This window comes from Atta cephalotes, assembly GCF_000143395.1.
Source record: "Atta cephalotes unplaced genomic scaffold scaffold00088, whole genome shotgun sequence".
NCBI lineage: Eukaryota > Metazoa > Arthropoda > Insecta > Hymenoptera > Formicidae > Atta > Atta cephalotes.
This window is the reverse complement of record NW_012130152.1, coordinates 204,300-217,241: the sequence shown is the minus strand read 5'-3', so window position 1 is coordinate 217,241 and position 12,942 is coordinate 204,300. Positions and strand designations below refer to the sequence as shown.

General features: G+C 29.0%; 2 protein-coding genes across 2 annotated transcripts; one reads left to right on the top strand and one right to left on the bottom strand.

Moving 5' to 3' along the window:
- Nucleotides 1-5,986: 5,986 nt before the first annotated feature.
- On the bottom strand, nt 5,987-8,096 carry LOC105624775 (ran-binding protein 3). Its single transcript, XM_012206126.1, has 5 exons — nt 8,072-8,096; nt 7,727-7,855; nt 7,513-7,593; nt 6,732-7,423; nt 5,987-6,298 (listed from the first exon to the last, which is right to left on the bottom strand). The coding sequence occupies exons 1-5, from the start codon at nt 8,094-8,096 to the stop codon at nt 5,987-5,989; spliced, it is 1,239 nt and encodes a 412-aa protein (XP_012061516.1).
- A 2,194-nt stretch (nt 8,097-10,290) lies between these two features.
- On the top strand, nt 10,291-11,946 carry LOC105624773. Its single transcript, XM_012206125.1, has 5 exons — nt 10,291-10,438; nt 10,695-10,834; nt 10,927-11,068; nt 11,145-11,266; nt 11,403-11,946. The coding sequence occupies exons 1-5, from the start codon at nt 10,291-10,293 to the stop codon at nt 11,826-11,828; spliced, it is 978 nt and encodes a 325-aa protein (XP_012061515.1). The 3' UTR covers nt 11,829-11,946.
- Nucleotides 11,947-12,942: the final 996 nt, after the last annotated feature.

Genomic DNA, 12,942 nt, shown 5'->3' with positions numbered 1-12,942 from the left:
GTGTGTGTGTGTGTGTGTGCGTGCGTGCGCGCGTGCGTGTGTGTGTGCGTGTGTGTGTGCGTGTGTGTGTGCGCGCGTGTGTGTATGTGTGTGCGTGTGTGCGTGTGTGTGCGCGCGCGCGAGACAATACATATTTGATATAAATTTATATTTATATAAAAATTATTAAATGTAACATATTTTTTTGTGAGATTATATCACGTGTCGAATTAATTGCAGTATATTTAATTATTTGATTTAATATGTATTCTTATTGCTATGAAGTAAATGTACAATATAATAATTATATTTCATATAGTATTAATATTATATTTCATACATTATTAATATATCGAATGATAATTATATTGTACATTAACTGTCTTTAAAAAGTATTAAATATTCCTTAATTTCTCATTTTAATATTCCATATAAATAAAATCCATGATAAAATTGATAAGCAATATACGTAAAAAAGTGCTCGATTTTTCTTATACATATGTTTAATTGTTGCCTTATTCTATTTATAAAATTTTTTTTAATTTATATAACTTATTTTTATTATATTAATCTGTACATATCACATTTTATTTCTTATTTATTTTAAATAAAACTATAATAAGTAAAACTGTAATAATTTCTGTTTTTTGTCTTTAAATGTTTCAATACTTATTATCATTAGACTTATTATCAAATATTATATTTTAATAATATATATTTTAATAAATATTATATTTATGTAAATATTTACAATAATAATACACAAAGCACAATATATATTACAAATTTAGTAACAACTAAATTAATTCTACTAAAATTTAAAATGTCTATTACAGCCGACGCTGGATTTTCATTGCTTTAAATAATTTAATGAATTAATAATATATATGGTATGTACTTGTATATATATACCATATTATAGTCTTTTTCGAATTGCACCGAATTGTTTTTCCGGACTATGAACACAATTAAAACTATTCTAGTAATTGCAAATTAAATTGATATGCAATTTAATAATTTAATGCTACAATCAATCATCATATTCTAAAGATTAATATGTTGAAAAACTGTAAATAAATTTATTGCGAATAAATAAATCTAAAATATAAGTTTCTTATATTTTAGTAGAAACAACCTAAAGTATATTTGAATTTGTCGTATTTTGGTCGATGGAGCGGGGCTTAACATCAAAAATGTTGGGTACATCTACCTCTCTTTCTATTGCATAGGATAACTACCAGTTTGAAGTTGCTGCCAGTAGTCCATGTTATATAGGGGTCAGAGCTGGCCCCAATAAATTTGTTAGAACCACTTTGTGTACACTTGTGCTATTAGCCCAGAACATGCGATACTGAAAGATTGCATTATTTGACCAGCCGAACGCACTAGTTGCACCTGGTGTCCCTCTAATTGGAATTTGGTCTAGTCACTTGAAGTGGTCGCTATTTTTCATCGAAATTGTGCGAGAGAGAAAAATCATGTAAGTTGCAGCTCTATAGAAACACTGTATAAGCTTCAAGTTTTTGACAAATATTCTGGCACGTTCAAGCGACTGGCGATTAAAATTTAAAAAAACGTAAAAAATTTAGTAGTGTCTAATTCATAAATATAACGATAGCAAATCCATGGATATACATCATGCATTTAGGGTGCCATCATATGCATAATTTGCGTAAGCGTAATATTCATCGACCAATCATCGTTTCACTTGAACATCAGTTTTTGCCTAGTTACTTTATGCTTTTTATACTATTTTGTTATGCCGAAACATGATGGAATCACTTTGCGCGTGGAAAATCGAAACCAGTCGAAACTCATATGGAACGGTATAATTATAAGTCTCATTTTGTCTCTGTGACAGATTTCTTTATCTCAATAATCATCAACTCTAACGTTTAATATCTCATATCACAGGACAGAGATGTATTTTTTGCCAGATTATTTCGTTTCATGCAAAAACGCGTCAAATAAGCCTAATTTTATTTTTGAGGTGTGATAGCTAAACTTAATTACTTTTTGTCTTTTGTAATTAATGATCCTAGTCCTCGTTAACGAAACCATATACTTAATAATTACTCTCATTTTAAGAGTAAAAAATGTAAAAAAAAATAAGCAAATCGAACAAATCAAATGCTATAAGGGACTCTGTACAATAAAAGGAACAGAGAATAAGAATTTCAACATATTAGAAATCATATATTGTGGAGAATACACAATTGATAGATTGAAATTCTTATTCTCTGTTCCTTTTATTGAGCGAAGCCCCTAATAATCCATCAATCAAGAGAAACCAAGATGAATAAAAATGCCTACATATTATGTCTAGGCTGCGTTCGGGGAGCACGTTATCAACGTTATTTGTATCATAGGCCGGTATTCATAGTCGGATCTTATATTTAAGACCGTCTTAAGTACAGTTATAAAATATTATGAATCAATCAGAGAACCGTATTAGCAATTTAAGATATTATTTAAGACAGTTTTAAAATAATAACTGACTATGAATACTATCCTTCACGATGCACAATGAAGATAGAATGACAATGACAAATAGTGTCCCTCCAAACCCAGCCTAATATAGTATACACTAGTGCATCTCAGCCGAAATCGCCAGAACCTGTTCTTGTAGCGCAAAGAATAAAATTAGGAAACAATTAAAACTACAATGAGGATTTTATTTACATGTAAAATAAAATATGTACTTATAATTATAATAATTATAATATAAATAATAATTATGCCGTTATATTGTACATTTTCACAAACTTTTAAATATAAATCAAAATACAAGTAATGGCAATATTATATGTTACAAATACTATAACTCATACCCAACTGTTCTCATATACTTTTTAATGATAAATTATACATATTTAAATCATTTATTTAAATATACAATTGATGTAACAAATTACCCATTCTGAATAACTAATGCCTGTAATTATGCATAATTCAATACTATATGCAAGATCTTCAATTCAGTAAACGAGAATGGATTAAAATGGAATTGAAATTTTTTTCTATCCGAATGCGTATTTTAAATAGCGAATACTTTTTTGGATTTAATTGGATGCAATTGACTGCACTTCCTATTCAAGATTTTGAATTTAATAGTATTCACAATTGCACAGGAAAACTTATTTTTAGATTGAAAGGCATAGAGATATACAATTCTTATAAATGAATAAAAATGAATTCAGAATCGAAAAGCATTCATTTTAACATTCGTGAATCAATATTTTTGAAAATCTGAATCCATTTCAATTCATTTCAATTCATTCTCGTTTACTGGAAATTATGGGATCACTTTTCATGAGCAGGTAAAGCGAACTGAGTAGAAAAATCCTTTACTATTTTGCTATTTTTATATTACTTTAGGAGATATTAAAGATCATCAAATAAGCATGTATTCGCGCAGACTATCACCAAGTATACGCTCATTGATCGCGGTCATTCGCGCGAAGACTGATAGTCATAACTCAATCGGCGCGCCTACCAAGCAATTTCTCCTCCCCGAGCAACAAGCGATCGCGACCAATAGATATATACTTCGCGATAACCTGAAAGGATGCAAGTTTATTCAGTGATTTTTAAAAATTAATATCTCCAAAGTATTGCAAAAATTGCAAAATGGTACAGGACTTTTCAATTCAGTCCGCTCTGCTTACGAGAGGCGATCTCATAAGTCGGGAATACCCTGTATACAGAGTGTATCTGAAATAACGTCCACAATCATACAGTGCTATTCCTAATAAAAAATAGAGTCAAAAAGTCCTCTACTATTTTACAGTTTTCATAATAATTAACGAGATATTAATTTCTAAAAATTGCTGAATAAATGAATAAAATCACACGTGCGCGCGCGCGCTGTATAAGACAATTTTAAAATATCTTTCAGAGTTCCTTGTATATAATATTTTGTAAAATATTTTGTATATTTTGGATATTTCTTAAAGAATTTTTAAAGAGATTCTAAACCGTCTGTATTACCGATTAATTTTCGTATAACAATTACTTTTTTCTCTTTTACAAATTCGAAAATCCTTTTCTAGGATTAAAGTATACGTATTAACATATACCTGTGAGGTGGAGTTTATACCGAAAACGAAAAAAATTTTTCTTAAGATTTCAATTTCGAAATTTTTTGTCGTTCTCGGATAAATTACATCTCACGGATTACAGACACGAATTAATGTATATACTTTAATGTATATACTTTTTTGGAAAAAATTTCCGAATCTATAAAAGAGGAAAAAAGTAAGTCCTTGCAAAGGACATTTCGTTTTAGAAGAAATATTTTTTTCTGTGCTTTGAATCTTAATTCCACAAACCCAGTATTGTTCGTTCAAGTAATCTGAATCTCGTTTATTTTCAATCAACAAATTGTAAAACTTTTATTCGAGCAAATGTTAACCTCAGATAACAGCTGTATATACCAGAAAAAGTGATTTTAATTTTTTTTCGATTTTCTTGTGAAATCCTATTTTCCGGGATTTCTTTTCGTGCGTTCTTTAATTCCGTAAAAAAAATTTTGCAAATGAAGCCAATTTGGAGATTTCTTCTAAAATATAATTATGATAAAATAGGACTTTAGGATCTTCTTAAAGATAACTTTGGATATCTTAAAGTTGTCGATTTAGACATTTTGTTCATTGGATAACTAAAAGAAGTATTGCGAAAAATGTAAAATGGTTTGATTTGATTTTTTATTAGGAATAGCACTATGATTAGTGGGCATTATTTCAGATACATCCTGTATATACGTATGCACGTAGTGTTCATTGTAACGATCCGCACGATTTTTTAGACACTTCCGACGGTTAAGAAAAAAATAATTCAGCTCATAATGCATGAATATTTTAAAATTATTTTTAGGATATCTTTGCATAATCATGTTATAAGTACATATGGACTAGTCCAATAGCTGACATACTAGATTTATCCTCTATGGAATTTTTCTCATGGGGACATCTGAAATGTTTTGTATATCAAACATCAAATAAATGTTTGAGATTCTTAAGAAACAATAATTACAAATTGTTCGGATCAAAAACTTCGGATCAAAATAATAGCTACTATGCATAGTAATTTTTGGAAACGAGTAGAAATTTATGTTGCAGAAAGAGGCAAGCAATTTGAATATTTGCTTACATAAGTTACATCTTTTCTTTATTAATTTATGTTGTATTAATAATATCCTTTGCTAATGAATATTTATGATATATGCATATTATGTACTTATGCAATAAAATCAATAAAATATCAATAAAAGTGATATTTCGATAGTGATTTGAATTTGTCTTGAAGAAAAAATGAAATAGTGAGTGAAAAAAGAAAGTGAAATAGCCCTACAATATAGAAAAAAATTGTATGATGCTACTTAAAAAATTCAAGACTGATTTTTTATAAAAAAAATTTTTTTAAATTCTTTTATCGCATGCTGTAGTCTGCATAAAATAGATGATATTCATTTTTCAACTCTTTTTTTCACTGTTGGAAGTGTCTAAAAAATCATGTTACGCTGAACACCCTATATATAAACATTTTAAAATTCTTGAGATTTTTTTAAAGAATCGTAATTACTAATTGTAATTTATTTTAAGATTTGTTATAACATATAGAATTAATATTATGTGCTTTAATCTGTTTTTTTTGATAACGCCCTTTTATTTAAAATGACATTAAATTTAAAATAAAAAAAGGGAATATATCGATTGAAAAGGATATAAAACAAGTTTTATATTCTTAAAAAAAAAAAAAAATTAAATGTGTACAAGAGCGTCAAACATATTAAGTGCCACAACTTAATCTCCTCTTAATAAATACTGGTGCAACTACTAAAAGCTGCAACTTCTGGAGGAAGGCACAAATCATAGCCATTCTATTGCGCATACTAAATAGTCTTATTAATATTCCCGAAGAATTTAACTCCTTTCATATCTTAATGACCTCTATGTTGCACAAATTAAGCTGATGCTTAATGCCTCGTCAGAATTGTCAATGGCTGTCAATGGTCTGTTGCCAATTTCTTAGGATGGCGTTCTTGCGCGCGTTTAAGTCGCTGTAATAAAAGACTGTGCAGTTGATCGACTTCTTTAGGTGCTGCTTGTACAATAAAGATTCGAATATCCCCGTGAACATCCATAGCAGTTAATCTTAATGATTTAGATCCAGCACGTTCTGCAGTCATACCCGGCCATACTTTTGTATTCAAAATCAAACGTTGTGTTCCAGCAGTACGACCGACTAAACGAGATTCTTCATCTCGATCATTGAGTCTTAACATACCTCTCCCCCTTTCTTGCCAACTGCTCGTACTCTACAACATATAGCAACTATGAAATTAGTATTAAATTAATAAGTATAATTTAATGCTAATTTATATTGAGTATTCATTATTTATAAAATTTAATTAAATTTGAAGAATGATATTGATTTTCTTTTTCTTTTTTTTTAGCGATTAACATTCATTTTTTTAACGATCAACACTGGAATAATCTATTAATATTAGTTGGAATAATCTGTAGTGATACAAGAATTCCTACTGTAGATTCCTACTGAATATAAAATTTAAATTTGTATTATTTTATACCAGTTAAAATTTTATATTCTGTAGAGATTTGTATCATTACAATTCATTTGAGTTTAAAATTTAATTTAAACTGTTCAATATAGATTAAAATTTAATTTAAACTGTTCAATATAGATTACTTCAAATATTAAAAAATGTATTATTCTCAAGGTCTACACACCTTATCAAAGGCAAATAATTTGCAATTTATCTGAAGAACATTTGTTTCTCCTTCTTCACCAGTTAATAATGTTACTTGATTATATTTTCTTTTGTTTGCACGATTAGCTTCTTCCAATACCTGTGCTGCTTGAGTCAATGTTAAACCTGGCCTTACCATGGTACGGCAATTTGCAGCTGCATTTGAGAATAGAAGTTCAGATCCATTTTCATGACTTTCTTCGCTTCTCATTTCATTTTTCTCTGAATTATTTGAACTTTCTATGTCATTTGAAACAGTAACACGTTCTTTCAAATTCTGACCAAATACAAAACTAGGAGTGGATGTACTGGATGCCACAGAATTATTTATATTATTTTCATTCTCCTTAGTGCTTGCACCCAAAGGCAAAAATTTCAATTTTACATCTTCTGTAGATTTTTCTTCATTTTTTAAATCTTTAGTTGTTTCAGTTTTATTGCTCTTCGTTATGGACTCGTCCTCACCTACAGAATTGTCACTAGTTTTTGTAAATGGATTGCGAAATTTTGCAGGTTGTAAAACAGTTTTGTCAGTAGTGCCCATAGAACTATTGGTTATCACACTCAATTGTGACGGTCTCAGTATAGACGACTTTGATTTACTAGTTACAGGATTCAAAGGTTCATTAATACCAAATGAATTTTCTAGTTTTGAAACAGCTAGCACAGAACCTACAAACATATAATATATTAGTATATAGTATACTAATACATTATGAAAATATCACATTAAATTTTCTTTTCAAATCATATGAACTTACAATGTTTCTTATTAAGAGATTTAACAGCTGCTGAAGTAGATTCTTGGTCATTAGACTCTGCTGTACAGTGTTTTGTTTCATCTGCAAAATCCATGAATTTATCATATTCTATGATTAAATATCTCATTTTATAGTAAATAATTATTTTTAATTGTTATGCGCATTTGCCAATAGGAAAATTATATGAGAAATTATATAAATATTTTAGAATAACCATATATATCCCGATCAGTTGGTGTTGCTGAATTATTAATCGTTGAATCTTCAGTAAAATCTTCCAGTAACTCCTCAGGTGGATCAACCTTCAGAACAAGTGGTGGATGATCGATATCCTCTATGCCCTCTAAAAATGAAACAGAAACAAAGTTTAAAAATCATTATCGTGAATGCCTCTTCGATTTTTTATATAAGTGGAAATTTCATTAAAAAACGTTCTATATTATATGTCATATGATGTTATATCATGTAATACAGAATATTTTTAATATTTAATCGATATTATTTCATTTCCAATTACACAACACACATGCAACTGAGTACAGAGAAATACAAAACGCACCCTCACAATCCGCCATTTTTTGCATTAAAATGAATATAGACAAATAAGGCTACCGTATTGCTCGCAGAATAAGAAAGCAGGAGATCAAACTCGAGAATGAAAAGTAGGCTTCAATCGACAGCGTTGTGAACCAGCCGTTTTTTGACACATGCGCGGTTAAAGCCGAAATACTACATTAGGGGCATAATAAAGGGAATAGGGAACAGAGAAAAATTCAGATAAAAATTTTAACCTATCAGAAATCATGTATTGTAGAACACAGTTTCTGATAGATTGAAATTCTTATTCTCTGTTCTCTGTTCCTTGGAGATCGATTCTATATTTTGAAATGAGGTGAAAATTACAAAAGTGAGCGAATTTACTAGATACTGATAATTTCATTGGTCAACACCTAGTAAATTTGTTCATTTTTGGAATTTTCACTTTGTTTGAAGATTTGTTCGCGTCGCATGCTCCAAATTAATCCAGAGAGCCCTTGGATTACAGATAAGATTGCGATTGGAGCAGTTGCATTCATGTGCTCCAATGTTCAGTGACACGAACGAATTTAGGACAAGTGAGCTTGTCACCTAACCTAATCCGTAAGACCACTTAAACAGATCGGACATGTGTCTCGTTTCGTTTTGGATATTTTGTGTTATTTCAATTATTTGAAAAGCGTTTTTATACAAAATAAATGCGTTTTTAATAAATATAAAAGTTATATTATATTTTTCTATTATATTATATTTTACTGTATTAATATTTTATTTTATATTTTTAGTTTTTCTAATTTTATTCATTTTATTTATTTATTTTATTTTATTATTTTATTTTATTAATATTATACTGTATTATTATATCATATTTTTATATTTATATCAAAAACGCATTTATTAATGGGTTTTTATATAAAAATGCATTTTTATACAAAATAAATCTAAAATACTTTTTTTGATATAGTACGTTTTCAACCATTATGCATGCGTGCGTAGGGCATGTAATATGCCTCAATCATATCACCTTCTGAGATGAGGCAAATAGAGTGTGCTCTTAATTAAGTGTGCTCTAACGTGACGCGAACATCTAATCGCCATATTTCGGCACATGAATGTATAGGCATGCGAACCTATAGAATCGACCCCCTATTCCTTTTATTGTGCGAAGCCTCTATAGCTAATAAGAAGCTTACATTTTGAAATCAATGCTTCATATTGATTGTCGCAATAAACTTGTGATCAGCTTGCAACTAATGAACTAATTTAAGGGTTACCCTAACATACACAAATTCGCAACAATGGCCTAGTTTCTATCGAGGATTTAATCCGAATCAAAATGTAAGAACCAACTACTGTCGATTGTAATAGGGGAATACTCGACTGTAGTTGGTTGATTCTTCTCTCTGATTCAATTTTATAACTACGGATGTTATTAAACCCGATTAATAAGAGCCGATTTTATCAACGTCGATTAAGCTTAATCGGGATTAACTGTCAACCGTAATTGGTTAATTCTATTAAACAGCAAATATGATTGACTAGTTAACGACCGATTAACTTAACTTGGTATTGGTGAAACCGATCTTAAAACCTAGTCTATAATCAGTCGGAGACGTTGTATATCGTGCCATAAGAAATTAACCAATCATGATCGATTATTTCTTTCTATGCGACAACCGATAACTAAATACGCGTATGACATCTGCTGCCGAAATACGACGTATTGTAGAACAGGCCTAAGTGTACCGTGTAAATGTAGTTTACGATCTCGGTGGCACAGAACACACCTATTATACTTCCACCAGAGAGGAACCTTCTCTTTCTCTGCTTCCACCATGGGGCGGTGACGCGAATTGTTGGGGTGCGTTGTCATAAATAGGAACATATTTGAGCGTGCGACGCGAACAAACCTCTAAAAGATTGAAAATACTTCAAACTGTCTTTATCCGAAAGACAAAAATTATTCAAAAAATTACATGTTTTAGTCAGGAGACACGATAGTGTCTCAGTGCTAAGACAACACCAACAATACATAGCGCGATATATAGATACAACAGAAATTGACATTATATGACCTAAAGAAAAACTTCAAGAAAAACACGTGTTTTAAATGTGAATAATAATTTGAGACGTTTTATATTTTATGAAGGCATACAAATATATTGGATTTAAATTATTATTATAACAAAAATTTTATATGCGGATATATAGGTGAAAAATTTTAGAACTTTTGTGAAAAAAATGAGTAAAAAACCGATTGATTTAAATGATGCAAAACAAAGTTTTGTTGAATTGATGCGATCATTGAACGCAACTGATCAACAAAAATTTTTAGTATTTATTATGAAGGAATGGAAACTTAAACCATCTATGGCTTATAATGATTCAGGTTTGTTATAATTTTTATATATACAAATATAAATTTGTTATATTTTGTTATAAAATAAAGCGATTAAAATAAATTAATGAATTATATTTTTCTTTATATTCAATTTTGATTAACTTTTAGCTTCTTTGTTATGATTGTGATAAAGTGATATGAATATCTTATAATCAAACTAAAAATAATAAAATCATATAATTTTATTTGATATAATAATCCCACAATCAAAATTAATTTTTCTTATTAAAATTATTGTTAATAGGGGATGATGCATGTAATAATAAAAAATTAATGGATGAGTCAATGTGTATTTTAAATTCTATTGCTTCTGATATTAAACAAAAGATTCCATTTAATGCTATATTGTCATCTGAAAATTTTATCACTCCTTTAACAGGAGAGGTATGTTTTTATTTGTCATAAATGAATATAAAGAATAACTATTTAATTTTTGAAAAATATCAAAATAACATTGAACATATTTTTTGTCTTAGAATTCAGATTGCGATCCTAGTGTTACATTACATATGGATGAGTTCCTTTATAATGATGAAGATATTGATAACCTCATAGATAGTAATCAATTAGAAAGATACTATTGCACTGATTGTAGATCTAGAAATGTACAACCATTGAGTAAGTAAAATTAAAATTAATTTTTTTCTTTATTTTTTATATGATTTATATTATGTAAATATATTTATAATTTTAGTTTATTTATCACACTCCATGTCACAGGATGGATTATACTTTATATTTAAAGTGCTACTGCCTACTTTGGAAAACAAAACTATACTTGATATAGGATCAAGATTAGGTGCAGTTCTTTATGGGGTAAGAATATTATTAGGAATATGTATTATTATACACATAAGTGATAATATTATTAATAAATTAATTGCTGAATAAGCGGTAAGAAAGTTTTTATTTACAGCAATTTTTTAATCATATTGATGTTTTTGTTTTACAGGCGTATGTATATACAGATGCTAGAAGAATTATTGGTGTTGAAATGAACGGAGAATTCTGCAATCTCCAAAATGAAATTGTATGTAAATTTAAAATGGACAATCGTATATCTATCTTGCACAAAAGAATAGAAGAGGTTCCAGAGATAATCGAGCAAAGTGATGTTATTATCATTAATAATGCATTTGAATTTTATTTATCGAGGGATGTACAAATAGATATATGGAAATGTTTGAGAACTGCAATAAGACCAGGAACGCTGCTTGTTACTCGTCCATCTGTCGAAACAACTTTTAAAATTTTATTAATCGGAATTTCGATAGAAAAGTGGTTAAAACCTTTTAAAAAACCAGATTTTAATAAATTTCCTTTCTTACTTGATTATGAAGATAAATTCTCTGAAATATGGTGTTATGAAGTTCTTTAGAAAATCATGTCTTTTAAGAAAATGCAATTTTATTGAAGATACTAGATTTTAAATATTTGATAAAAATTTGTTAATGTCATTAGCAAAATAAGACGAATAAAAGATAAATCTAGATAAATTTCTCTGTCTCATTTAATTTCTGATTCTGTTTGTTATACTATTGGAATACCTTTTAAAGAAAACTCCAAGTATAAATGAAGCCTCAGATTCAATGTTCTTAATTTTGTTATATATTATGTTATAATATTTTGACACGATTCCAAGTAATTTTTTAAATAAGATTTTAGTTATTACTCATTATTTATTTAAAAGTTAAAATCTTAGTGGAAATATACAAAGGGTTGTAATCGATTTAGACGCTTTCAATGCTTTTCAATACTTTTATTTTGTGATTAATGAACGATAAAGACAGAATGATGATTATAAGTGCTTCAAGCACGTGGGCGTCCAAATCGAACGCAGCCAAGAAGTGAGTTCGAGGAGACATTATTCGTACTATGGGCACAGTATATACAGCAACTTTTCTGATTGTTTCCCAAAATGGAGTGCGCATGCGCGAAATAAGTAACGCCATCTAAACTTCTATTTCACTTCTTTTTTTTTCCGTTCTCTCTTTCAGGGCCATTTAAATATTATTTCCCATTAACGATTTAAGTACGTTGTTTATTTCAACTGATATGCTTTCGTTTTAACTAGAAAATCTGCATTTTGTGTGATGCAATTCTAATAATTTACTAAAACGCAAGCGATCTAACAGGAAAACAAGCATCTATGTGTTCTGCAATCGTTAAAATATTTTTATAGTATAATATTTGTATCATACAACATTTATATAATTTTAAATTTTCTTATTTTTTGTATATTTTTTATTTTTGCATTACACATTAATTATAAATCTATTTCTTTTAGTTTTATTACATTTAGATTAAACTTTGATATATAAACGATTTAGAGAGAGAGAGAGAGAGAGAGAGAGAGAGAGAGAGAGAGAGAGAGAGAGAGAGAGAGAGAAGAAGAAGAAGAAGTAAACGTAAACGTAAAACGTAAACGTAAACGTAACGTAACGTAACGTACTTACGTTACTTACGTACGTACGTACGTACGTACGTACTAC

Excerpts from the sequence above, each read along its gene's own strand:
- LOC105624775 (XM_012206126.1), bottom strand. The coding sequence starts at position 8,096 with ATGCAAAAAATGGCGGATTGTGAGG. Across the intron at positions 7,856-8,071 it reads AAAAATGGCGGATTGTGAGG|AGGGCATAGAGGATATCGAT; the intron begins GTGCGTTTTGTA and ends TTTCATTTTTAG. Across the intron at positions 7,594-7,726 it reads AACTGATCGGGATATATATG|ATGAAACAAAACACTGTACA; the intron begins GTTATTCTAAAA and ends TGGATTTTGCAG.
- LOC105624773 (XM_012206125.1), top strand. The coding sequence starts at position 10,291 with ATGAGTAAAAAACCGATTGATTTAAATGATGCAAAACAAAGTTTTGTT. Across the intron at positions 11,069-11,144 it reads TAGAAATGTACAACCATTGA|TTTATTTATCACACTCCATG; the intron begins GTAAGTAAAATT and ends TTATAATTTTAG. Across the intron at positions 11,267-11,402 it reads TAGGTGCAGTTCTTTATGGG|GCGTATGTATATACAGATGC; the intron begins GTAAGAATATTA and ends TTTGTTTTACAG.